At 42.3% G+C, this 25047-nt stretch overlaps 1 gene segment (V, D, J or C); it reads left to right on the forward strand.

Annotated features, from left to right (window-relative positions):
- Window positions 1-15712: 15712 nt before the first annotated feature.
- On the forward strand, window positions 15713-16205 carry LOC134612241 (Ig kappa chain V region 3374-like). The segment is given in 2 exon segments: window positions 15713-15797; window positions 15880-16205. Coding segments are annotated over 2 exon segments (369 nt in total).
- Window positions 16206-25047: the final 8842 nt, after the last annotated feature.

Genomic DNA, 25047 nt, shown 5'->3' on the forward strand with positions numbered 1-25047 from the left:
GACAGAGCCTTGGGGGACTCCAACCGAGACAGGACGAATGGAGGAGGTATCATTAGAAAAGGAGGCACTGAATGAGTGTTGGGAGAGATAAGAGGAAAACCATGAGAGGACAGAGTCACACAGACCGAGTGATTGAAGAGTTTTAAGAAGGAGAGCATGATCAACAGTGTCAAAGGCAGCAGAGAAGAATTAGTATGGAGTAGTGACCTTTGCATTTAGCTGCAATTAGGTAATTAGTAACTTTGATAAGAGCAGTCTCGGTAGAATGGAGGGGATGGAGCCAGATTAAAGAGGGTCAGAGAGGAGGTGAGACATACGGGTAAAGATAAGTCTTTCCAGAAGCTTTGAGGAAAAAGGGAGGAGGCATATGGGACGATAGTTAGAGGGGAAGGATGGGTCGAGAAATGTTTTGTTTCAGGATAGGTACTACAGTGGCATGTTTAAGGTCAGCAGGGACAATGCCAGAAGAGAGAGAGCAGTTGAAGATGTGTGTTAAGGAATGCACAAGACAAGGGGAGAGAGATCTGATAAGGTGAGATGGGACAGGATCAAACGGCAAGTGGTGGGGCGAGAGGAAAGGAAAAGCGCAGCCACCTCTTGTTCAGTAGCCGGAGAGAAAGTCTGAAGGGTAGAAAAGGCATGATCTACGTGTGGTTGAGAAATAGAAAGGCAGGGTGGAGAGAATTCTTTTCTTAGCCATTCAATCTTGTTGGTTTAGTAGCATGCATAGCTATCGGCTGTAAGGTTAGTTTGGAGGGTGGCAACAGCAGGGCGAAGAAGAGAGTTAAAGGTGTCAAAGAGACACCGGGGATTGATGGAGCATGAACTAATGAGAGAGGAAAAATATAACTATTTGGGGGGGGGGGCAAGGGCTGCGCTGTATGAACATAATATGAATCTATAATGGAGAAAGTCTGACTGGGTGCAAAGCTTCCTCCAGGAGCTTTCAGCACAATAAGAGCATCTTTGCAGCTAGCTTGTTGATTTAACATGCCACGGTTGGGGGCGTGTCCTCCTCGAGGTGCATGTTTGGAGTGCGGCTGCAGTGTTCAAGGCAGAGGTTAGGGTAGTGTTACATGTGGAGATGGCCAGTGAGGGACAGGAGAGGGGAGGTGTAACAGATGCCCTCTTCTCTGGAGTTATGTTGTGTTGCCATTCTGAACCTTATTTGTAACGCCATTCATCTAAATTGTATACGAACTAAAACGAACAGACTTTACCCTAGCTGATTCATATACCGAACGTTTTACCAAACCTTTCGACCACCCAAAGCAGTCGTGTACCGTCAATTTACCTATTTGACCATATTCCAAACTGCAACTCTGAACATTCAAAGTGGTTCACTGGGTGGCCGTCGATTCGTATGCACGAACACGTGACGGGGGCCATCTTGTTTTGTCAAACGCGTCCAGCGGGGTTTGGTCGTCGAGTGTATGGAACTATTTTCGGACACTCAATGGCCTGAACACCACTGAGACTTCCAGGATCACTTAGCTTTGTCATAATTCATCCGAAAGAGGCAGCATTCGGTAAAAACAATTCCTGAACGAAGAGGCACACGACTACCTTACACACGAATGGTTATTCAAGACATTGTTCGACATTTTGAAATACACGAAAAAGACCGGCCGCACCAACTGATTTCATGGCACTATTGCGGGTAGGAGCCTCGTGTGCGGCCGGTAAAAATGGGACTTCCATGCAACTTTTGAACCCCTGAATAGATCTGGTTGATTTTTGAATTGGTTGTTCACCCAGATCGGGGCTATCAGGGGGTATACTTTTTAAGGTGTTCTTATGTGATTTTGGGGGGTTTCCAGAAATGTATAAAATATGTTCTTTTTTCGTTTAGAGATAATTGAGTTAATACAGTAATTAACTCAATTATCTCTCAAGCATAGGGGAGGGATTGTATGCCATCTGTGGGAGTGCCTCAGATTACAATGCAAGGTCAATGTGGATGTCACCTTGCTTGGGGACATGCATAAAAGGCCAGTGTGGCTACAATTAAAATTCAGTTCTGGTTAAGTCTCAACACGTAGCCTTGTCTCGTACTTGTAGGGAACCTGCTTCACAACTATATCACTAGCTCTTGTAAGAGCTCTACTGCCTTATTGTATATTTGGTCGACTGAGATGACAACTGTAAAAATACTGCAGCACTGCTCCTCCCAAGGAAAAAGGACGTCCCTAACGGCATACACCCCTTGATACTCGCGGTGGTCGTTACAGGAGGGATGGATAGGAGCTGTGAATCAATATCAGCTGACAACTGCTGGAGGTCAATAGAATTAAGATTCCTCCTGAGTTGAGGGGGGTTAGGCTGAGGTTGTTGGGTGACGGGGTTCAAGAGCATATGATAAGAGGTGGTGGTCAGAGAGGGGAAATACAGTGTTGAAAATATTAGACACTGTACATGCATAAGAGAAAATGAGGTTGAGGGGATTGCCAGCTACATGGGTGGGAGAATTAGCCCACTGCAATAGCCCAAGGGAGGAAGTAATTGAAAACACTTTAGATATGTTGGTTTAAATCCACTTTATTCTGTATACAAAAAAATACTGCCACTCCAAGGATTTCCAGAATATAATCTTTTTTTTATCACTTTATTCTGTAGTCTTAAAAATAAAGTTCATAAAAGGCGACTTATTATGTGATGACTAATGCATCAATTTTCAAAGTAAGTAAGAGGTTTATTGTTTCTGTGGTAGTCTGTGAATATTTTTTCATTTTGAGCTGTAGTTATCAATTGTTGGCATTATTTATAATACATACTTTGCCTCCGTCTGTCCATGACAACCACATAACTGCCAGTGATACATTTGCATGAGGAACTTTAAAGTATCACAGAACTGTAGATTCAAATTGACATCTCATTCCCGAACATAAATACATCACTCTTTATATGTTGCACATTGATCTGATTTCATGTACATACCAGTTTTGTTTCTTAGTAATTTATTATTGTAACGGAGCTCCTGTACTCCGAACATGTACCTCCACCCAGTCCACTTCCTAGCTGCTTGCAGGACCCTGGAACGCTTGAGCTCTTTCACCTGACCAGGCTGCAGCCCTTCATCCAGGCAGGGATCATCCCCTCTGCCTATTCCTCTGCAGCTTTTCTTCCAGGCAGATATTGTCCCCTCTGCCTATTCTTCTGGAGTTCTGCCTATCCCAGGGCCAGAGGCATCCTTCAGCCAGTAAACATTCCCAAACACTCTGTCACTAAAAGGAACTAACATACGAAACTTTATTTTTACTTGGGACTAGCCCATATGTTCATTACATATAGATTACTGTGACAACTCAATACAAGTAATACTACATTATTTTCATTGTGCCCTGATGGGCATAAATGGATTCATCAGTTTTATATTTTCATGTAATTGTTTGTTGTGCCTTGATGATGGACTGGCGTACATTCTATCATCTATCATCTTAAGTTTTCTTTTTCTTTTCTTTTTGTTGTTGTTTCCCTTTTTGAGCAGGAGCTTTCCATATGATAACAATTATATTTTTATATGCTGAAGTTACTATCTATAAATACCCAGGGGCTTAATACCAATGGGAAAAGAAATCGATTATATAATTCCTTGGTGGATCATAACATCCAGGTTGCTTTTTTACAGGAAACTCATTGGCTTAAGGATTCCAGACAAAGATGGGGTGGAGACAAATACCCAACTATTATTCATGCCTCCCTAATAGGAAAACAAAAGAGTGGTTGCACTAGTATTTAATAAAGATCTAAAGATAGACAATATACATTTGGAATTGGACCCCAATGCTAGGTTTATTATTTTGGCCTGTAATATCGATAATAGGCTCTATACTTTGGCTAATGTATACCTACCCAATGTTGACCCAATGGCTAAATTCTCTCTAATTATGGAAAAAGTTGATAAGATCTCTAAGGGCTCCTTGATCATTGCCGGTGATTTTAATTGTGTTAATGATCCCAAATTGGATAAGTCAGCTATATCTTCATCTATAAATAATAAAAGAATCAATAAACAGGCCAAAAAATTACATAGTATTTGTAAACAATTTAATCTCTTTGATATTTGGAGACTACTACATCCCTTTCAAAAAGATATTTCACATCTATCTAGCGTCCATGGTACCTATTCAAGGATTGATTATTGTCTAACTGATTCAAACACAATTCCTCTTTTTAACTCTATTATTATCATCAAAGAAAATCCTTGGTCTGATCACAGCTTTGTTTTATTTGATCTTGGCAATAATCCACCCTTGTCCCGTACCACCTGGAGACTGAATGACGCCCTTATTAAGGACGAACACAATAGGGAGGAGCTGGCCAAGTCATTAGATTATTTCTGGGCTGAAAATAATCCAGTTAATACTTCCCCTTTGATCAATTGGTGTACTCATAAATCTGTCATGAGGGGTTATTTAATTAAAATGGGTCATATATATAAGAAAAAAAATGGTAAGAATTTGAAAGATTTATATATTGAATTTTATTCTTGTTCTCATTTAAATAAGCAATATTCTACTCCAGATTTAAGGACCCGCTTAAATCATCTAAAACAATTAATTAATTTAAAGGAGGAAGAAAAGATTAAGTCCAATATTAATAAACTAAAGCTAAATAATTACCACACGGGCAACAGAGCCAATAAAAATCTAACAAAAATACTTCAAAATTAATATGCGAGGAATAGGGTGGAAAGATTGGTTATTGACCATATAGTTTACTCCACCCCCTCCCAAATAGGACAAAATTTTTATAAATGTTATCAAGAATTATACAATTTAAATCTCTGTCCAAAAACAAATGATATCCAAAATTATTTACATAATACATTAATTTAGAAAATCACCTTACAAGACTTCGTAATACTAAATTAGAAAATTACTATGGCGGAAGTTAAGTTTCAAATAGACAGATTACCTATTAATAAAACCACGGGGCCTGACGGCTTCACAAATTTATATTATAAATATATGAAGTCGCATTTATTAAATCATATTACTCAATTTTTTCATTAATTAGCTGAAAATAATATGATACCAAAAGAATTATTACAAGCCAATCTTGTCCCTATATTGAAACAGAATAAAAACGGTACGGACCCTAGTAATTATAGACCGATCACGCTAATTAATGTAGATATGAAGTTATACTCAGCTATTATTGCTGAGAGAATTAAAACCATTATATCGAAACTTATCCACCCTGACCAAATAGGGTTTATTCCTGGAAGATGGGCATCAAATAATATTCGTAGATTGATTGATATTATTGTTGGTCCAATAGACATAATATTCCCCTCCTGGCCCTGTCACTAGACGCCGAAAAAGCATTTGACAGGGTCGGGGATATTTAAGTGAAGTCCTAAAGGCATTCGGATTTGCGGGATGGATACATGGTGCTATTTTAGCTCTGTATTCCACCCCCTCTGCCAGAACAGTGGGCCTGAATATAACTGCAGGCTGGTTTGATCTTAAAAATGGTACCAGGCAGGGGTGTCCACTCAGAATAACAAATTTATCTGGACAGATAAGGAAATAAACTATTTGGGCCTAGTTATTCCTGCAAGTATTCCGACCATAATGGAGAGAAACGCCTTGAGTTTAATGAAAAATATGAACCTCAAATAAAAAAAATGGCAAAATCTGGAAACTTCTTGGATAGGTAGAATTAATATTATAAACTCTTATATTCTACCTAAGTGGCTAAAAAAAATTTCTATGGTCCCACTAAAAATGCCTAAGCCTTGGTTAGCAATGATTCAATCAAGTTTTAACAAATTTATCTGGAAGAACAAAAAACTTAGAATTAGCCAAAAAATTCTATCTAAAAAATTATCTCAGGGAGGCCTTAGTTTCCCAAGTATTACTTATACCTATTTCGCTAATATTATTCGTCATATTTATATTCTTCAAGATCCACAGGTCTTTTTGGAACCACGTTTCATCTTAGAATCGGATGCTGCCCATACCTCTGGATTATATTATTATACGTGGATGGACTTCAAAGAGATTCAAAATGATCCTACCATTTGGTATCCATCTACTTTGCTCCAAACTCTAGAAGCCTGGGCAGAAATTAAGAACATTTTGGGTATTGTACAAATAATCCCAAGATCTTGTAGACTTAACATTTTAGAAACTATTATAGAGGATCTTTCACTGACTTCCTGGGGTAATATTGACTAATTAAGTATCTCAGACATTATGCAAGGAGACACTATTCTGTCTTTCCAACAGTTGGTCGATAACATACATATTTCCTCCAGAGAGATATTTACTTACCTTCGAATTAATTTTTTTATACAGAAATGTGTTATTCCAACCTCCTTTCCGTTGGCTAAGAAGTTGGAAACTTTATTTTATTATCGAACGGTTTCTAAGGTTACTTCTGTTCCTATCTCCTTGCTTGACGAATCTAGGATCATTCCCCATAAATTGATCAATACTTGGGAGAGGGAATTACATTTAGTGATTCCCCTGAAGGACTGGCTAGTTTCCTTAATTAATACAAACAAATATATACATTGTCTTAATCTGACCAAATGCCACTTCAAGGTAGTACATAGATGGTACTTTACTCCAACAAGATTGAGAAAAATGTATGTGACGTATGATTCCACTTGCTGGAGATGTGGCACATACCCGGGCACATATATTCATATATGGTGGGACTGCCCACTAGTCAAATCGCTTTGGGTATGGGCATTCAATATCTTCTATATACTAACACTTATTAAACTTAACAAAACTCCGGCTACTGCCCTTCTACATTTGAATTGGCAATTAAAGTCACATAAATATATTTGTCTCGCCACTCACTGCTTTGTTGCAGTTAAAAGTATTATTGCCAGACATTGGAAGACCTCTAATTTATTCCAGAAATCCCATCTGATTGATCAAATTAGATTTCAATTAACAATTGAAAAATATATTATAACAAATTTGACTGCTTTCTCCAAAAAAAGTGAATGGTATTTTAACTGGCTTCAAAAAGATTTCCAACATTTAATCGTAATGTACTTCTGGTTTAGTTGTTCCCCTCCATTCGTTTCCAAATATATAAAAATATATAACAACAATAATTGGTTTCAACCCGGGCGATTTCAGTATTGTTATATACTGATTAGCTTTGTTTTCACTAGGATTTGACACAGTATTAGGAAATCCTTTCTGCTCTTGTATAGGTGGTGGTCTATCTTTACTGTCCTGTTTTAGTTACTCTTTGTGTATTCGATATATATTTTGTACAAAAGGGAAGACTCTATAGCAAATTATTGATATCAAATGTTTGTTTTTATTATATTAATTGAGTACATTTTGTATTGTTACATGTCTAATCTCTAATAAAAATCTCTAATAAAAATTTATTTAAAAAAAAAAAAAAAACAAGACAGGAGAGCACGCTAACATTTAACCCTAAACAACCACATTACACACACACCCTGCACCCACAATAGATACAGGGTAACTTAAACATAGGAATCATCCAGATACCTAATTGAAGGGTCCATCTTAAGCTTTTGGTGATGGTGACTACCGTCACAATTATGTTTACTCTGTTTGTTTCTCACATGTATTTTCACTCTCCTAGATAATCTTGCTGACATAATAAAACCTTGCAGTGAATGTTGGGGGAATTTAAATGTTGAACACCTCAAATGTGAAAAAATCTTAGGCCTAGTGTTTACATCGCAAAAGCACTGATTTTAGCCTTTCGGGATTTTCATCTTTCCAAAATATTTCCAAAGGATTGGAGAAATGTGGATTTAGTACCCATATTTTAAAATAGATTATAATCTCTGCCCCCAAAAAATTACAGATCAGGGATATTAACTTCTAAGGGTGGATAATTATTTGAATATTGATTTAGGGATACTATTCAGAAATTAATTCTGAACAACACTGCCAGTAGTAGTAATCAACATGGTTTTATCAAAGACCGATCATCTCAAAAAGAATATAATGAGAAGTCCAGAAGTATACAGTCTATAAGACTGCTGTAGTGCATGTGCTCTACTTTGATTTTCCTAAGACAATTGATGTTCCACATAAAGGTTGCTGCAAAGTTAAGAAGTAGAGAAAAAGAAGAGCAATACAAAATATATTGCTGCATGGAAAGTAATTAATTTATTTAAAGGTAACTAGAATTAATCAGAGAAACTACATAAAATAAAAAATAAGCAAATATCCTAATAAAAGTGAAAATAAATAATGTAGTAATATATACCACACCTAATACCCTCTCCAAAAACAAATTAATACAAATTATCTTGGAAAAATACTGCAGTACCTAAAATGAAACACCGGATGGCACCAAATCAAAGTTTTTATAAGCCATCTTAACCCCTTAAGACCGCAGCCAAATGTACAAGTTGTGATCCCCAAAAAACGTAAAACAAAACCTGGCATTTGCGCTATATGTCTGTCCAACCGTAATTCACCTCTTTCATATTAAATGCACCCACACTTATTAAATATCATTTTATTTAGGGGAAACAGGGCTTTAGTTTAACATCAAATATTTAGGTATGGAACATAATTTAATATGAAAAAAATATAAAAAAAGGGGAGAAAATAAGATATTTTTTAATTGTTTTAGTTCTACGTGACATTTTAACTGTGAATGTCAAAATACTGTTTGCTTTTACTGCAATACAATACACATATTTGTATTCAGCGATGTCTCACGTGTAAAACAGTACCCCCTATGTACAGGTTTTATGGTGTTTTGGGAAGTTACAGGGTCAAATATAGCGTGTTACATATTTCATTTTTTTCACATTGAAATTCGCCAGATTGGTTACGTTGCCTTTGAGACCATATGGTAGCCCAGGAATAAGAATTACCCCCATGATGGCATACCATTTGCAAAAGTAGACAACCCAAGGTATTGCAAATGGAGTATGTCCAGTCTTTTTTAGTAGCCACTTGGTCACAAACACTGGCCAAAGTTAGTGTTAATATTTGAAAATGCAAAAAACGAATTTGAACGCAAATTTTGGCCAGTGTTTGTGACTAAGTGGCTACTAAAAAAAACTGAACATACCTTATTTGCAATACCCTGGGTTGTCTACTATTGCAAATGGTATGCCATCATGGGGATAATTTTAATTCCTGGGCTACCATACGGTCTCAAATGCAACCTGGTGAATTTTAATGTGAAAAAATTGAAACGCAAACCTTATATTTGACTCTGTAACTTTTGAAAACACCATAAAACCTGTACATGAGGGGTACTGTTATACTCAGGAGACTTCGCTGAACACAAATATTAGTGTTTCAAAACAGTAAAACGTATCACAACAATTATATCGTCAGTGTAAGTGCCATTTGTGTGTGAAAAATGCAAAAAATGTCAGTCACTGACGATATCGTCGTTGTAATATATTTTACTGTTTTGAAACACTAATATTTGTGTTCAGCGAAGTCTTCCGAGTAAAACAGTACCCCCAATGTACAGGTTTTATGGTGTCTTGGAAAGTTACAGGGTTAAATATAGTGCTAGAAAATTTAATTCCCTGAACTTTCGGCCTGGGTTGTCAGGCAGGTCCTGCAAATTGTAATTAATAAAATGACCTAATTATGTAAAATTATTACATAAATATATACGTAGAATTATTATATATATATATATATATATATATATATATATATATATATATATATATATGTGTGTGTATATATATATATGTGTGTATATATATATGTATATAATTTTTTTATTATTTTTATTTATATATAGGTATATATATAGTGATATATACGTATATACTTATGTATATAGATATATATATTATTTCGTTATACATGTATTTTGATATCTATATATATATTCATTTTAAAATACAGTTAGAACAAAATTACGCATGTTTATATATTTTTTATCTATTTATTTTTTATTATTTTTTTATTTTATTTTTTAACGTATTTATATATTTATTTATTTTTTATTATATATATAAATATATATATAATGAAAATTATATATATATATTTAATCAATATCATTGTACGTGTATTTTGATATTAATATATATATATAATTATGTATATATTAATATTAAAATACACGTAGACAGTGTATGTATATTTATGCGTATATGTGTATATGTGTATATATATATACTTAGACCATATATATAATAAATATATATATGATCTAAGTATATATAATCTTATTTTTACACTGTTTTAACATTTTTTTTTATTTTTTTCAGACAGCAGGGGGAGTACCTGTCATTACAGGCGCTCCCCCTGCTGACATTGACATGGACGGCTATGCCGTCCATGTGATCGCGGGGTCCTCGCAAGGACCTCACGATCACATGGCCCTGGGGGGGCCGAAGAGGACAGAGGGGGACTCCCTGGGCTGTGTGTAGTGTGAAAGAGATATTTTTTTGGGGTAGGATAGGGGCTAAGTTCTACCAGCCCCTTTGTGCTTCTCTTTTCCCCCCTTCCCCAGCATCTCCCCCCTCCTGTCCCTAAGTGCTCTCCCCTGCCCCACTGTCCCTTAGTGATCTGCCCTGTGCCTTACTGATCTCCTAATGCTCTCTCCTACCCCCCCCCCCGTTCCTTGGTGCTGCCCCCCTCCCTTAGAGCTCTCCCTACCCCACCTGTCCCTTAGAGCTCTCCCCTGCCCCCTGTCCATTAGAGCTCTCCCTTTCATCCCTTAGAGCTCTCCCCTGCCCCTTCGTGGTCTCTCTTCTCCTCCCATGTCCCTTAGTGGTCTCTACTCTCCCCCCACCCTCCCTTAGTGGTCTCTCCTCTCCCCCCACTCTCCCTTAGGAGTCTTTCCTCTCCCCCCACTCTCCCTTAGTGGTCTCTTCTCTCACCCCACCCTCCCTTAGTGGTCTCTCCTCCACCCCCACCCTCCCTTAGTGGTCTCTCCTCTCTCACCCCCCTTAGGGGTCTCTTTTCACCCCTTCCCCTCCCCTAGTGGTCTCTCCTCCACCCCCTCCCTCCCTTAGTAAGTGGTCTCTCCTCTCTCACCCCCCTTAGGGGTCTCTTTTCACCCCTTCCCCTCCCCTAGTGGTCTCTCCTCCACCCCCTTCCTCCCTCCCTTAGTGGACTCTCCCCCACCCCCTACGTTCTCCTCACTCCCCTCCCTCCTTTAGTGCACTCTCCCCCACTCCTCCCACGTTCTCCTCACCCCACCCCCCCTCCACCCTCCCTTAGTTGTCTTTCCCCCTGTTCTCCTCACCCCCTCCCCCCGCACCCTGTGTAGTGTTGCCGAGCTCCGATTCGGTCCGCAGTACAGGAGCATCTGTTTCCTGCACTTCCTGTCAGTCCGGCTGGGTACAGGAAACAGAAGCTCCTGTACCGTGGACCGGACTGGAACTTGGCCACGCAACACTGAGGGACTGACAGGAGGGAGTGCTGTACGGTTCCCTCCTGCTGATCTCTCATATTTTGTGCTCAGGCGGCTGGCGAAGGGTGCAGGGCACCCTTTCCAAGTGGCGCCCTAGGCGGCTGCTTAGGTCGCCTTATAGAAAGTGCCAGTCCTGACCGCACATGTGGCATCTGCCCAAATCAGTTCCAGAGATTCAGTGGTAGTGGTTGGTCATTTTTGGGAGTTCCATACGAACAAACTGTCGAATGGTTCCCTTGGATCATACGTAGGGATTGTTAACCTCGGTCGTGTGAACAATCCTACCGAACAGCGCTCTCTCGGCTTGTCGTGGAAAGAAAAAGGTGTTTGTGTGAGTTTACCAATGTTTGTGAGGTTGAATGTCCAACTTATAGTTCCAGACACTAGACGACCAAGTACCACTGCCTGCTTTCGTGCAATGGCAGTTTTCCAGCGCACGTGCCACACAGAGAGAGCAGTTGAGTTTGTGGTTTCTTTGATGTTTAATGAGCCAGGGGGTGGTCGGTGTTCGGTAGATTGTTTTCCCGAACGGCGAAAACATGAATAGGGTTTGGGAACATATTACTGGAATATCTTGGACACAGGTAAAATTTGTCGCAGATTCCCCTTTGGGAATAGAATCTAAGAAAATCAACTGAGAAAAACAAGCTGAACTGTGCAGGGTATCGTACTTGTCTTTCGACATGGTGGTTTGGATTGGCCGGGCTGCGGGTTCGGGGGCACTTATGACTAGAGTGGATGTTAAAGCAGCCTTTCAGCTACTTCCGGTGCACCCGGACTGCCACCATCTGCTTGGCAGTTTTTCGATTCAATCACTGGAAAGTGTCGTTTGCCAGAGGATAAGGTTTCGGATTTGCACGGCCTGGTTTCAGCCGCTGGGTTGCTCAAGAAGATTCAATTGTGCCAGCTTCAGTCGCTCTAGGGCAAGCTGCGATTCGCATGCCAGTTTATTCCCATGGGAAGGATGTTTACTCTGGGATGGAGTACCCTCATCATTATGTGCGGATCACTTGCCCTCTGAGCGAGGACCTGGCAGTTTGGTCTGTCTTTTTGGAAGGTTTTAATGGGCATTCCTATTGACAAGCTCCTGAGGGGTCCAGTGCCGAGCTCCATCTCTTTACTGACATGACTGGGGTGGTGGGTTTTGTGGTCATCTTTTGGGCCCACTCATGTGCAGACTCCTAGCCGGAGACTTGGCATGCTGCGGGGTTAACAAGGAATTTGGTCTTCTTGGAACTTTTCCCTATAGTGGTTGCGGTGGAGCTCTGGGGGGATCTCCTACGAGAATTCCCACTTTGATAATATGGGGGTGGTGTTGGCCATTAACAATTTGTCAGCTTTTTCACCTCATGTGGTTTGGCTGCTGCGGCACCTGGTTCTGCGCTGCTTGATTTTGAATGTGTACTGTATGACTGCATGTCCCCGGGGTTGCCAATATTACAGTGATGCTCTCTCATTTTCAGTGGCAGCACAGTTCAGGGCGGCAGCACTGGGGGCAGACAATGTGAGCTTTCCATGCCCGACGGATCTCTGGGGCATTAGGCTGACCGAATAATGTCCTGGATCTGGGGTTCTGTCTCGGAATCTACATGGCAGCATTATGGTAAGGCATGGTGTGGGTGTGTGGATTTTGAAAAGGCAGCTCAGAGGTTTCTGGTTGTATGGGGAGGGTATGAAAGGTCTGCTAAAGTTAATCTGGTCCTGGGAGGCGTCGGGCTGTTTCTCCTCAGGTGTTTCGGATAAGTTGTCCGGGCTCAGTTTTTAGATCAAACTCACCAGGGCCTCGGATCTCACAAAGGATGTTTTAGTCTCAAGATTTCGGATTCCCAGAGGCCGGTTTCAGGTGCTCTGATGGTGGGCCTGTTTAGTGTTCTGTCACAGGTTTGCCCTTCTCCGTTCGAAGTGGCGCTGTTTCGGTTGGCAATCGCGTAGGTCCAAGACGGATGTTCTTGGCCATGCACTTGGGTCACATTACGGCACATCCCGGGTTTGGTTGTCTGGTAGCCTGTTTTCATGCTTTCTGCGATGTTCGCCTAGCGGGCGTGTGTCCCTTGCTAGTTCATAGGGACGCCAGCTTCTTATCTTGATTCCAATTTTCAAGGTTTTCCGCATGGCATTGGAGGCCTTGGGGTTACCTAGTGCAGAGTTTGGGGGGCTGAACTCCGTTCAGATAGGGGCTGTCACTGAGGCATCATGCCTGGGGTTGTCTGAGAAAGTTATCCAATGGATTGGGAGGTGGAAATCTAGGAGGTTCTGTTCTTCCAGTAGTAGTATGTTCATCCAGTAGGAGAATCCGTTTGCCCTTTTGTCTCTGCAGGTGCCGGAAGGCAAGTATGGGTCATCGGTCATTCCTACATTTATTGGGCACAACTTCGGACTGAAGTTCGTCCCGGGGGGACTACAACCTGGTCTGTAACTGGTTTTGGCAGAGGTCTGTTGGTTCGGTTCCCAGGATATGTTGGAGCAGGCCATGGCTTTGGTGTTGGGGCAGCCCCACTGATTTAGGGGGTAAACCAGCGGGTCTTGTGGTGGTATATGGCCCTCGTCAACTGGGAAATGGACCAGCAGTCCATGGCAAGTAGATGGGTAGGACTGTCCCTCCCCTAACCTCAGGTACAGTTATGGATAACAGACGTGGCCACTGAGGCAATAATTGGCTCGTGGTTAGCATTACGCGAATGCAAGCCCCAGGAAAGGCAGATGCCCAAGTGAATGTTTTTGGTTGGCAAGGCGGTACTCAGTGATGGATATATTGACTGAGTAAATTATGTATATAGAATGTTTTATGTTACAAAGTTGAAGTTTAAAGATTTATACATATTTAGTTTTTTAATAAAGTGGTGGCCTATTTTCTCCAAGTAAGTCTGTGGTTTATTTATTTCGGGAAAACAAGTGGTTGGGGTTTAATGGCTAGGTACGGATCATGCCCATACACAATATCCTCTACCTACGCACAAGACTCTGAAGAGTCAGGCAAGGCCTAGACAGAACAGGGACATGTGAGTGTGATGGGGAGTAAAAGGGGCAATTGGGTGGAATAGTATAAATAGATGGGCATCTTACAGGATAAGCATCCATTCTAATTATCAGTTGGAAACAGCTTCTCCCCTCCCTCCCTCCCTCCCTTTGTTTGTTTTATTTGTGTTTGTTGTCTGTGTTGTTTCTTGTCATAGCATGGCAGTATATGGCCCTTGTCAACCGGGGGTTGGACCAGCGGTCCCTGGAAAGTGGCTTCCCCTCCCCTAACCTCAGGTACAGTTATGGATAACAGACGTGCCCACTGAGCCAATAATCGGCTAGTGGTTAGCATTACGATAATGGAAGGCCCCGGAAAGGCCCAGGAAAGGCTGTGTGCTGGTTGGAACGAGAGGGAGGGCAGCTGCCTAAGTAAATGTTTTTGGTTGGCAAGGTGGTATTCAGTAACGGATATATTTACTGGGTAAATTATGTATATAGGATGTTTTATGTTATAAAGTTATAGATTTATACATATTTATATATTTAATAAAGCTGTGGCCTATTTTCTCCAGGTAAGTCTGTAGCTTGTTTTTTTCGGGCAAATAAGTGGTTGGGGTTTAACGGTTGGGTATGGGTCATGCCCATACACAATACCCCCTACCTACGCACATGTTTCCATTGATATCGGAAAAAAGAAGTAGTGTATGAACTGTAATGAATATAGCATAAGGTAACACAAATACAATAAATCATTGTTAAGCAAATACAAATATTAAATGTTATATAGATCATATAAAAGTTTAATACAAATAAATTAAAACTAATAGTGAAGTGAAAAGCGAATTGCTAAATTCAGGTTAAAATAGCCAAGCCATGTAGCTGTTTTGGTGAGTTTCCCCAAACAAACAATTTAAATGTTATCAAATTAAATCCAAATTTCTAAATGTGGCCTGAAATAGCTGACAAGTAATACTTCTCCAGCACAGTTACAGATCAGGTATTTAAATCTAAATTCTGCATATTTATTTTGGTAACTGCTTAGGGAATAACACTAGTTAAGTACCCCAATAAGAAGTCTGAGAAAACAATATTAGGGTATAACATTATTCCACAAATATAAGGAACAAGGAACAGCAAAAGCAAAAGTCATTATAGGTTTTTTCCATTTATTTTTTGGTTTCCGTGAAAAATGTCTTCTTGATCTTGATCTCTTGCTTATCCAAACTCAATTGCAATTTCCCCTCTCACTTTAACTCTCAGGAAATGCTCCACTTATTGTCTGTATCTGGATTATAAATGTTAAGCCTTTTGCATGGTATTTGCATTCTCACAAAGGGGAACTCAAGTACAGGTGTTAGGCTATTTATTGTAAGCTTAGAATCAGAGAGAGCTGAATAGAACATAGCACATAATTATTCATAAAGTAACGATGTTACAGACATTGCTATGCTGTGTATTTCTGTGGACGTCATGTAAGTTAAAGAGAAATATTTTATTGTCTTGTTCTAGTGTTCTGTTTTAAAAACTGATTTTGATCTCTTTCTATCTTTACAGATGTTCGTTCACAGACCCCAGTACTAAGTCCTCCAGTTGCATCTGTTGTTTCTGGACAAAGCTTCACTTTTAATTGCATCGTAGGAGTCAAGGATACCAGTGTAATGGCTTTCCTTAAACAATCAGAGGTTGAACCTCCAAAGCTCATTTTTGCCAACCATTACTCATATCAATCTCCTGTGTATGGACCAGGAATGTCTTCAACCCACTACACTGGCTCAATAAACAGCGCAGGCACTGAGTATCAATTAATTATTACAAATGCAGATATTACAGATACTTCACTGTATTACTGTGCTAAGTGGTATGTAAGTCTTGATGGATGACACAGTGATATGATGCATGACAAAAACCTGCTTAACTCGCCACTACCTCTAAGCCACCCACCATGCCAGACAGGTCAGACCTCGCCCGGGCGCCCGACACAGCCCATCAGAGCCCCAATCTCACTGGCCTGTCCCAGAAAAGACAGCCGGACAAGGCACCCAGCATGAGACAGCCTGATCCTGCCTCCCCTGAGCTCCTCCAGACACCACCACCTGCAAGGCCCCAAATCCCAGACAGCCTGGACTCTGACTCCCAGGTACACTCCCAGCCCCTGCAGCAGCTAAGTGCAAACAGTATAATATTGCACAGACCAGACTCCCCAGGGCCTTCACAAGTGCCACAAACACATCCACTGGAGCCCACAGATGATTCAGCTCCAACCACCAAACGAGACCTCAAAGTTCTCCTGGCAGAGATCCATAAACTCCTGGCAGCTGACTCAGCCACCCTCAAGACTGAATTACGCACAGTCGCAGAACGGGTTAAAACCACGGAGGAAGAAGTGGTGACAGTGCAAACTCACATGTACCAAATGGAAGACACCATCAGACAAATTCAGCAACAACAAACCTACCTGACAATTAAAATGTCAACAATAGAAGACCGGCAACGCCGTTCCCATATTAAAATCAGGGGCATACCCATGGCGATTTCTGCCGACGAGCTACCACACTATGTCAGGCGCCTCTTGAATACAGTGTTACCACACTCACTCGCAAGGAAAATCGTGACCGACGGGGTATACCGCTTACCTAGCGCCCCACACATAAAAACTCCACCGGCCAGAGATGTCATCTTCAAATGTGTCTCTGTACAAGATAAAATACAAATAATGGCGGGGCTGAAAGGCAAGACACCACTGCTATTTGAAAACTCCTCATTAACATTCTTCCAGGACCTGTCAAAAGCTACCCTCCTGTGGCGCAAATCCTACGGACCGATCACCACGCAGCTACGCTCTGCGAACATAGCCTACAGGTGGGGCGCTAACGGAACTTTGGAGATAACACACAATAAAACCACTCATGTACTGACCTCAGTAGAAGGAGCAACACCCCTCCTGGATACCCTGGGACTGTCTAGACCTGCGAATGCTACACGGCACAGACCTCAGACGACGGCCGGGGACCCAGCGAACATCGCCCTGTCCGAGCCAGAACTCAACGGATTACAACACCCCGTCCCGTGACCGGTGTGGACTGACACCACCAGTCTTCCCAACCCAACAGTGGCAAACCCTTCCTGTTTGGACATTAATGTTTATTGCGTTTGATATTGCTATTTGCCCCCTTTTTTTTTTTTTTTTATATTTTTTTTTTTTATATTTTCCCTTTTTTTTTTTTTTTTTTCCTCTCTCTTTTTCTTTTCTTTTTGTTTTTATAATACACTTCCTACAAACGTTTTACGCTACACTCAAGCTTCACCACCATGGGTCCAAGGCTCACTAACCCCACACTAGAGGGCCACAAAATGGTTAGCACCACAAGAATCAACACAACCTGTGCCCGCACACTTGGCGTCCACACACTCAAACCTCCCCTCCCCCCGCTGCCCCCTTGGTTAGGGGTACTCAATCGATGCGAAAGCACCACCTGCGACTGACTCCCTCACTAAGCTCCAAACAAAGAGCTAGACTCACGAACACAGCCTAGGCGCAACACAGGCACATCATAACTACACCAACTCACCATTGTCCACACGGAGCGCCAACACCAACAGACCCGCAATCCGCAAGTACTGCCACCAAACATCCAGCTTCACCCTACTCACGAGGGTATACAAAACATACGGACACACCTAGATAGTACAGCATACACAGTTCCATATGTTGATGTTATTTCTGATTACGTTATTGCTTGACCCAAAATTTGGTGCAAAATTTAAACTATATTCTTTCAAAATGTTATTGGAGCACTCACGTGCACATCTGTCTGTGAAACTCAAATATCCTGCACCACAAACGAAAAATAAAGAATTTAAAAAAAAAAAAAAACCTGCTTAACCCCTTGAGGACACATGACATGTGTGACATGTCATGATTCCCTTTTATTCCAGAAGTTTGGTCCTTAAGGGGTTAACAGAAACCAGAGAAAAAATACAGGAAGCTCCCCTGCAAAATACAGTACAAAACATTTACATACACACACAAATAATAGATTACCTAGTATATTGAAAACACTAATTATCTGTTTAAGACAATAGGTCAATTTTGTTTCTTTTTGTGCTTTAGTAAATATTTGGTTTTCACCAAATTGTGTCTGTCTTAGAACATGAATCTACAGCTAACATAGAAACATAGAATGTGACAGACTCGTTTGGCCTATCTAGTCTGCCCAATTTCTTGGAATACTTCCATTAGTCCCTGCCTTATCTTATAGCTAGGACAGCCTTATGCTTATCCCACGCATGCTTAAACTCCTCACTGTGTTAAAGGGACACTCCAGGCACCCAGACCACTTCTGCTCATTGGAGTGGTCTGGGTGCCAACTCCCACTACTCTTAACCCTGCAAGTGTAATTTTATAACATGACAGGAGGCTTCGTATTTGCTTAAGTCTCTCTTTACTAGAACTCCACAGCAGCACAGAAAAACAACCAATCAGAAAAAAGTTAGGTACTATAAAACTCCCCTCCCCATGCATCATTTCCTCTTTCTTTGCTGCTCCGCATCAGTACAGGTCAGAGTACCTCTGCCTCCTGCTTATAGTGGGTGGCTTTGGGTCTTATTATGCTTTCTTTAGGTTATCATTATATCTATCTTATGTGTTTTTGTATTTTGTCATTTTTATTATATTGATATCATATTTTATCTATTATATATATTGCTTGTATATATTTTTTGCTATGTTTTTAGTTATAGCCTTTCTCCTTTTTTATGTTTTCTTTGCAGATTATTCATAGTATTTTTCGTTGTTTTATTTATTGATTTTGCTTCAGGTCTTCCCCCCTTTCCTACTCATTCCCCCTGTGTCTTTGGGGATGTTTTTTCCCGGAGATGTGGTGTTTTTTGGGGGGGTCCCCCTGCGGTTTACTTTCCCCCTCCCTCCACCCTCTCCCTGGCGCCATTTTATTAGTTTCCCCCCCTTCTGGGGCTGCGGGCGCTCCGCTCGGGATGTCAGGAGACTAGCCGCTTGGCTGCCTCCTCTGACTCCCTGAACTCTGGTGTGAGCCAGCCGGCGCCCGGGGTTTTTCTCGCGGTCAGACGCGAGTACCCCGCGACCGGTCCGCTCACACACGTGGCCGCCTTGCCGCGGCCGGGTTCCTCTCAGCCACGTGGATCCGACCGGCTAGAGAAGGGGCGCCTGCTCGCGGCCCCTCCTCCCTCCACGGTCGGAGCTTGGCGTTTTGCTGCCCTGCTGGGATCCCCCGGCGGATCTCAGCAGGTCTACCTGTTTTCTACACATGACTATATTTTACATACAGTGTATATCTGGCTGTGAGCCTTATGGTTTTTTATATCACTTTTCTTTGCATATGAGGCTTATGTGTTCTATGACAGTTGTTTATTTTATTGCTAGGTGTTTTACTGTGTGTGTGTATGTCACTGTTTTTCTGTCAGTGTATGTCACTGTTTTCTGTCAGTATATGTCACTGTTTTCTGTGTGTATTTCACTGTTTACTGTCAGTGTATGCCACTGTTTACTGTCGGTGTATGTCACTTTTTTCTGTCAGTGTAGGTCACTTTTTTTCTATCAGTGTATGTCACTGTCTGCTGAGAGTGTATGTCACTGTCTGCTGAGAGTGTATGTCTCCGTCTGCTGAGAGTGTATGTCTCCGTCTGCTGAGAGTGTATGTCTCCGTCTGCTGAGAGTGTATGTCTCCGTCTGCTGAGAGTGTACGTCACTGTTTACTGAGAGTGTACGTCACTGTTTACTGAGAGTGTGCGTCACTGTTTTCTGAGAGTGTGCGTCACTGTTTACTGAGAGTGTGCGTCACTGTTTACTGAGAGTGTACGTCGCAGTTTGCCGAGAGTGTACGTCGCAGTTTGCCGAGAGTGTACGTCGCAGTTTGCCGACAGTGTACGTCGCAGTTTGCTGACAGTGTACGTCGCGGTTTGCTGACAGTGTACGTCGCGGTTTGCTGAGAGCGTACGCCGCAGTTTGCTGACGGTGTGTATCACGGATTTCTGCGTGTTTTACTGTTGGCGTATATTGCAGATTGCAGTGTGTCTTACCGACAGTGCATGTCACATTTTTCTGTGAGTTTTGCTGATAGTGTATATCGTGGGATACTGCGAGTTTTACTGACAGCGTATATCACAGATTGCTGTGAGTTTGGCTGACTGTCTATATCTCAGGATACTGTGGGTTGTTTGCTGACAGTGTCTGTCACGGTTTCCTGCGAGTTACAGGTATTAGGATCTAGGATTCATGTGCTTCATAGTATATTTTTCGGGTCCAGCCATGGGGTCTCAGAGGAGATTTTTCTGGTACGAATTCACCGTCCATGGCATAGATATAAGGTTACCAGACCTGGATCTGGCTCACACTGGCTTGGGAAGACCAGTCTGCACTGCTACTTTATATATTTTTAGAAATGAGGATGGTATCTATATTAATGATGAAACATCAACAGATCTGTGTGAGCAGGTGCATTCCGCTTCACAGTAAGGAGCGTATCGCTCAATGCATCTTACTTTCATGGACTTGGTAATCACTCACACAACTTCCGCTTATACCCAATGCAGCTGGGATACCGCTATTTGCCGACTGGGCATTTAGGGACTGCCCGGCCCGGTTCAAGTTATTCACACGGCACTAAGCTGTCTAAATGGGTTGATGTCTGGGGGCCTATGTCAGAGTGCTCTGAAGATCTGCAATTTTTTGGGGAACTCTACCCCAGCTTAGAGGTCCCCATTACTCATGCAAGGCTCATGGTAAAGCGCAGCGGAATTGGATGGCGCTATATAAATAACACATAATCATATGATATAATATACAACCCAGGATTGGCTTGCTATGTCTGTGCCCATAAGAACGGCCTGCTATGTCTGTGCCCATAAGATTGGCCTGCTATGTCTGTGCCCATAAGATTGGCCTGCTATGTCTGTGCCCATAAGATTGGCCTGCTATGTCTGTGCCCATAAGATTGGCCTGCTATGTCTGTGCCCATAAGATTGGCCTGCTATGTCTGTGCCCATAAGATTGGCCTGCTATGTCTGTGCCCATAAGATTGGCCTGCTATGTCTGTGCCCGTAAGATTGGCCTGCTATGTCTGTGCCCATAAGAACGGCCTGCTATGTCTGTGCCCATAAGAACAGCCTACTATGTCTGTGTCCATGAGAAAAGCCTACTTGTCTGTGCCCATTATAACGGCCTGCTATGTCTGTGCCCCATATATTGGCCTGCTATGTCTGTGCCCCATATATTGGCCTGCTATGTCTGTGGCCCATGGAATAGCCTGCTAGGTTGGTGCCTACTTGAATGGCCTGCTAGGTCTGACTTTTTGCTTGGCTAACCTTTCTTTGGCCTGCTGGGCCTGTGCCCTATTGGCGGACCCGCACTATTGGTACCGAACCCCCTTTGGCCTGGGGTAATATCACTGAGGTTAACCCAGTGCCCACCAGTGATATGGAGATAGGCAGGTGTCCAGACAAACACCTTTGCCGTAGTGTTCTAGAGGACACCAGTATCCGGCCATCTGATTATGGTGGGAAGGGTGAAGGCCCTAAACCTCATGCCTGAAGGGCAATGTTTCTTATGTGGACCCGGACACATCCACGGTTTACTCCAAACCGGCGAAGGCACATCTCCAAGGAGAATTTTCGCACAAGCTAGGACCGGTACCCAGACTCCTCCAGGAGAAAATTGATTTTCCTTGTCTTTACAAGCTACTCCGTAACTGCCTTCCGGAATCCTTATAGGTTCAGTAGTTTTTTTCCTGCGTTAGGTTAGCTCCTGGCCCTGTCCAGTGGGGCTTACTTTTCTTACCTTCCGGCCTGCTGTTTGCCTTCTATCCGAGATAGAATTGGTGTATTTTCTCTTATCTACGTTAGTCGTTGCGTTTTTTGTTTTTTGTTTTTTCAGGACTTCTTTTCATTTTCGCTCGGGTCGTCGTGAGGCCTGACTTGGCCTCCTCCGACCTCCCGGGCACTCGTGGATAGCGGAGAACGTCTCCAGCTTTCCTCAGGCTACCAACGGTCTACCTGGACCCCGCGCGCACGGGATCCGGATAGTCGGTTGATAGTTTTCCATAGTTGTTTCCGAAGATTGCCCTCAGCCTTATGCTGACATAAGCCTTATGCTGACCGTCTATGCTCTATTTACCCCTCACGAGAGCCATTTTGTTGGATTCGCGCTAACCTACTTTTCTACGACCGTCAAGGAGTCCTACGAGGCTTCATGGAGGTTCCTGGGGTGCCCCGACTCCTACACAGACATCTTTCACTGTTGGACGAGGGCATTTCTGGATGGAAATCTGCGTTCCAGTTTGCTTTTCCCATTCCTTTGAAGTTTTTCTGGGATTCACTATTCCCAGAGTAGTCGTCCACTGTTTCCTCCACACAAGTTCAATTCGGAACCCTGAATGGACGTCCTTTGGAGTCTTTTCTCTACTGCGTCCGAGGTTTACACAGTCCATTTGGAATATTGGTATCACTTAGAGTAGGGCTGGTTTGGCCACACTCTTGCCTGCATTATGGTTTTATCCTCGGATGAGACATCCCACCGGGTAGGACAGGAAGGAACGGAAGATCTTCCTCAGTTTTTCTGTTGCGATTTTGGTGGGGGACTAAGGCGCATTCCTCGAGATTGGAGATCTACCTGCAAGGCCGCATCGCCGAAGGACCCTGGCACGGAGGCGGAGGAGCCGCCTTACGAGTCGTGAGTCCGAGCTTGACCTTCAAGATTTTACAACTACAGGAATAGGGCTAATAAATCAGCTTGCCAGCTCATGGACCGACTGCTAGGAAACAGGTCGCTAGACCGCGTACAATGGATTTACCAGCGGATGGTGCTTTTTTCTGTATTGGAGATGCTTCGTCGACTGGCATCTCTTTGATCCGTCTGCTGTCGTTTATCGTTCTTGGAATGTCCGATTAGGTTTATTCTGAAATTTCCTGGAATAGATACCAGCGACACAAACAGCGTTGGATTGGTGAATTGAGCGTTGAAACAGCAAATACGAAGCCTCCTGTCATGTTATAAAATTGTAGATTATGCTAGCTTTAGTGTACCTATAATCTTAATTTTATTAATGACAGGAGGCGAGTATTTCCCACCCATTCTGGTCCCTCCCTTGTTTAATGTTTTAGTCTAGATTATCAGGTACGTATGCAACTCTGTTTGTTGCCTCTACTACCTGTCGCTTGTTTCTTATGTCTGTTTTCATAGTAGGGTTGGGATATCTACATATTAAGGTTAATTTTGGTTGCTACATTGGGTTCCTGCATGTTTCTTCAGAGTACATTTCATTGGCTAATCAACCTGTTCGATTCTGTTTTTCTCTCGTTTCAGTTTACGGTCCATCAACGTTATCTGGTTTGACAGTCTTTCTCGGAAGGTGGACATCGTTGTATCTAGGACTTCGTTTCTTCCCCATGATGTTTTTCTGCCTTTTGTTCTGTTTTGTCGCAGCTTGAAAGAGGAAATGATGCATGGGGAGGGGAGTTTTATAGTACCTAACTTTTTTCTGATTGGTTGTTTTTCTGTGCTGCTGTGGAGTTCTAGTAAAGAGAGACTTAAGCAAATACTCGCCTCCTGCCATTAATAAAATTAAGATTATAGGTACACTAAAGCTAGCATAATCTACAATTATTGCAGTTTTTCATAAACTGCAATAATTACATTGCAGGGTTAACTCCACCTCTAGTGGCTGTCTACTAGACAGCCACTAGAGGTCACTTCCTAGTTTGTAGCACAGGTTTCCTGTGCTAGAGCGTCGCTGGACGTCCTCACGCTGTGTGAGGACCTCCAGCGTCGCTCAAATCCCCATAGGAAAGCATTGAAATGATTTTTCAATGCTTTCCTATGGGGAGACGTAATGCACATGCGCGGCATTTCCGCGCATGCGCATTAGGTCTTCTCGGCCGGTGAGCGAGATTAGTCTCGCCCACCGGCCAACGTAATCACTAGGAGGAGCGTCGCGGAGGCGGAGACAGCGGCGAGGGACATCGCTGTCCCTTCAGTAACCGGGGATTGGGGGGTGGGAGGGAGAGGGACCCTCCAGTGCCAGAAAAACTGATCGTTTTTCTGGCACTGGAGTTTCCCTTTAACCTCTACCACTTCAGCTGGAAGTGTATTCCATGCGTCCACTACTCTCTCTGCAAAGTAATACTTCCTGGAATTAATTTTACTTCCATCTTTCTACTGCTAATACCTCTTCTATAAAACCAAGCATTCTGCTAGCATTTCTTGCTGCTCTGTTACATTGTCTGCCTACCTTTAAGTCATCTGAAATAATTACCCCTAAATTCCATTCCTCGGATGTTGAGGTTAGGGCTGTATTAAAGGAACACTATAGTCACCTAAATTACTTTAGCTAAATAAAGCAGTTTTAGTGTATAGATCATTCCCCTGCAATTTCACTGTCATTTAGGAGTTCAATCACTTTGTTTCTGTTTATGCAGCCCTAGCCACACCTCCCCTGGCTATGATTGACAGAGCCTGCATGAAAAAAAAAACTGGTTTCACTTTTAAACAGATGTAATTTACCTTAAATAATTGTATCTCAATCTCTAAATTGAGCTTTAATCACATACAGGAGGCTCTTGTAGGGTCTAGCAAGCTATTAACATAGCAGGGGATAAGAAAATCTTAATTAAACAGAACTTGCAATAAAGAAAGCCTAAAAATTGCTCTCTTTACAGGAAGTGTTTATGGAAGGCTGTGCAAGTCACATGCAG

The sequence above is a fragment of the Pelobates fuscus genome, chromosome 5 (assembly GCF_036172605.1).
Source record: "Pelobates fuscus isolate aPelFus1 chromosome 5, aPelFus1.pri, whole genome shotgun sequence".
Classification (NCBI taxonomy): Eukaryota; Metazoa; Chordata; class Amphibia; order Anura; family Pelobatidae; genus Pelobates; species Pelobates fuscus.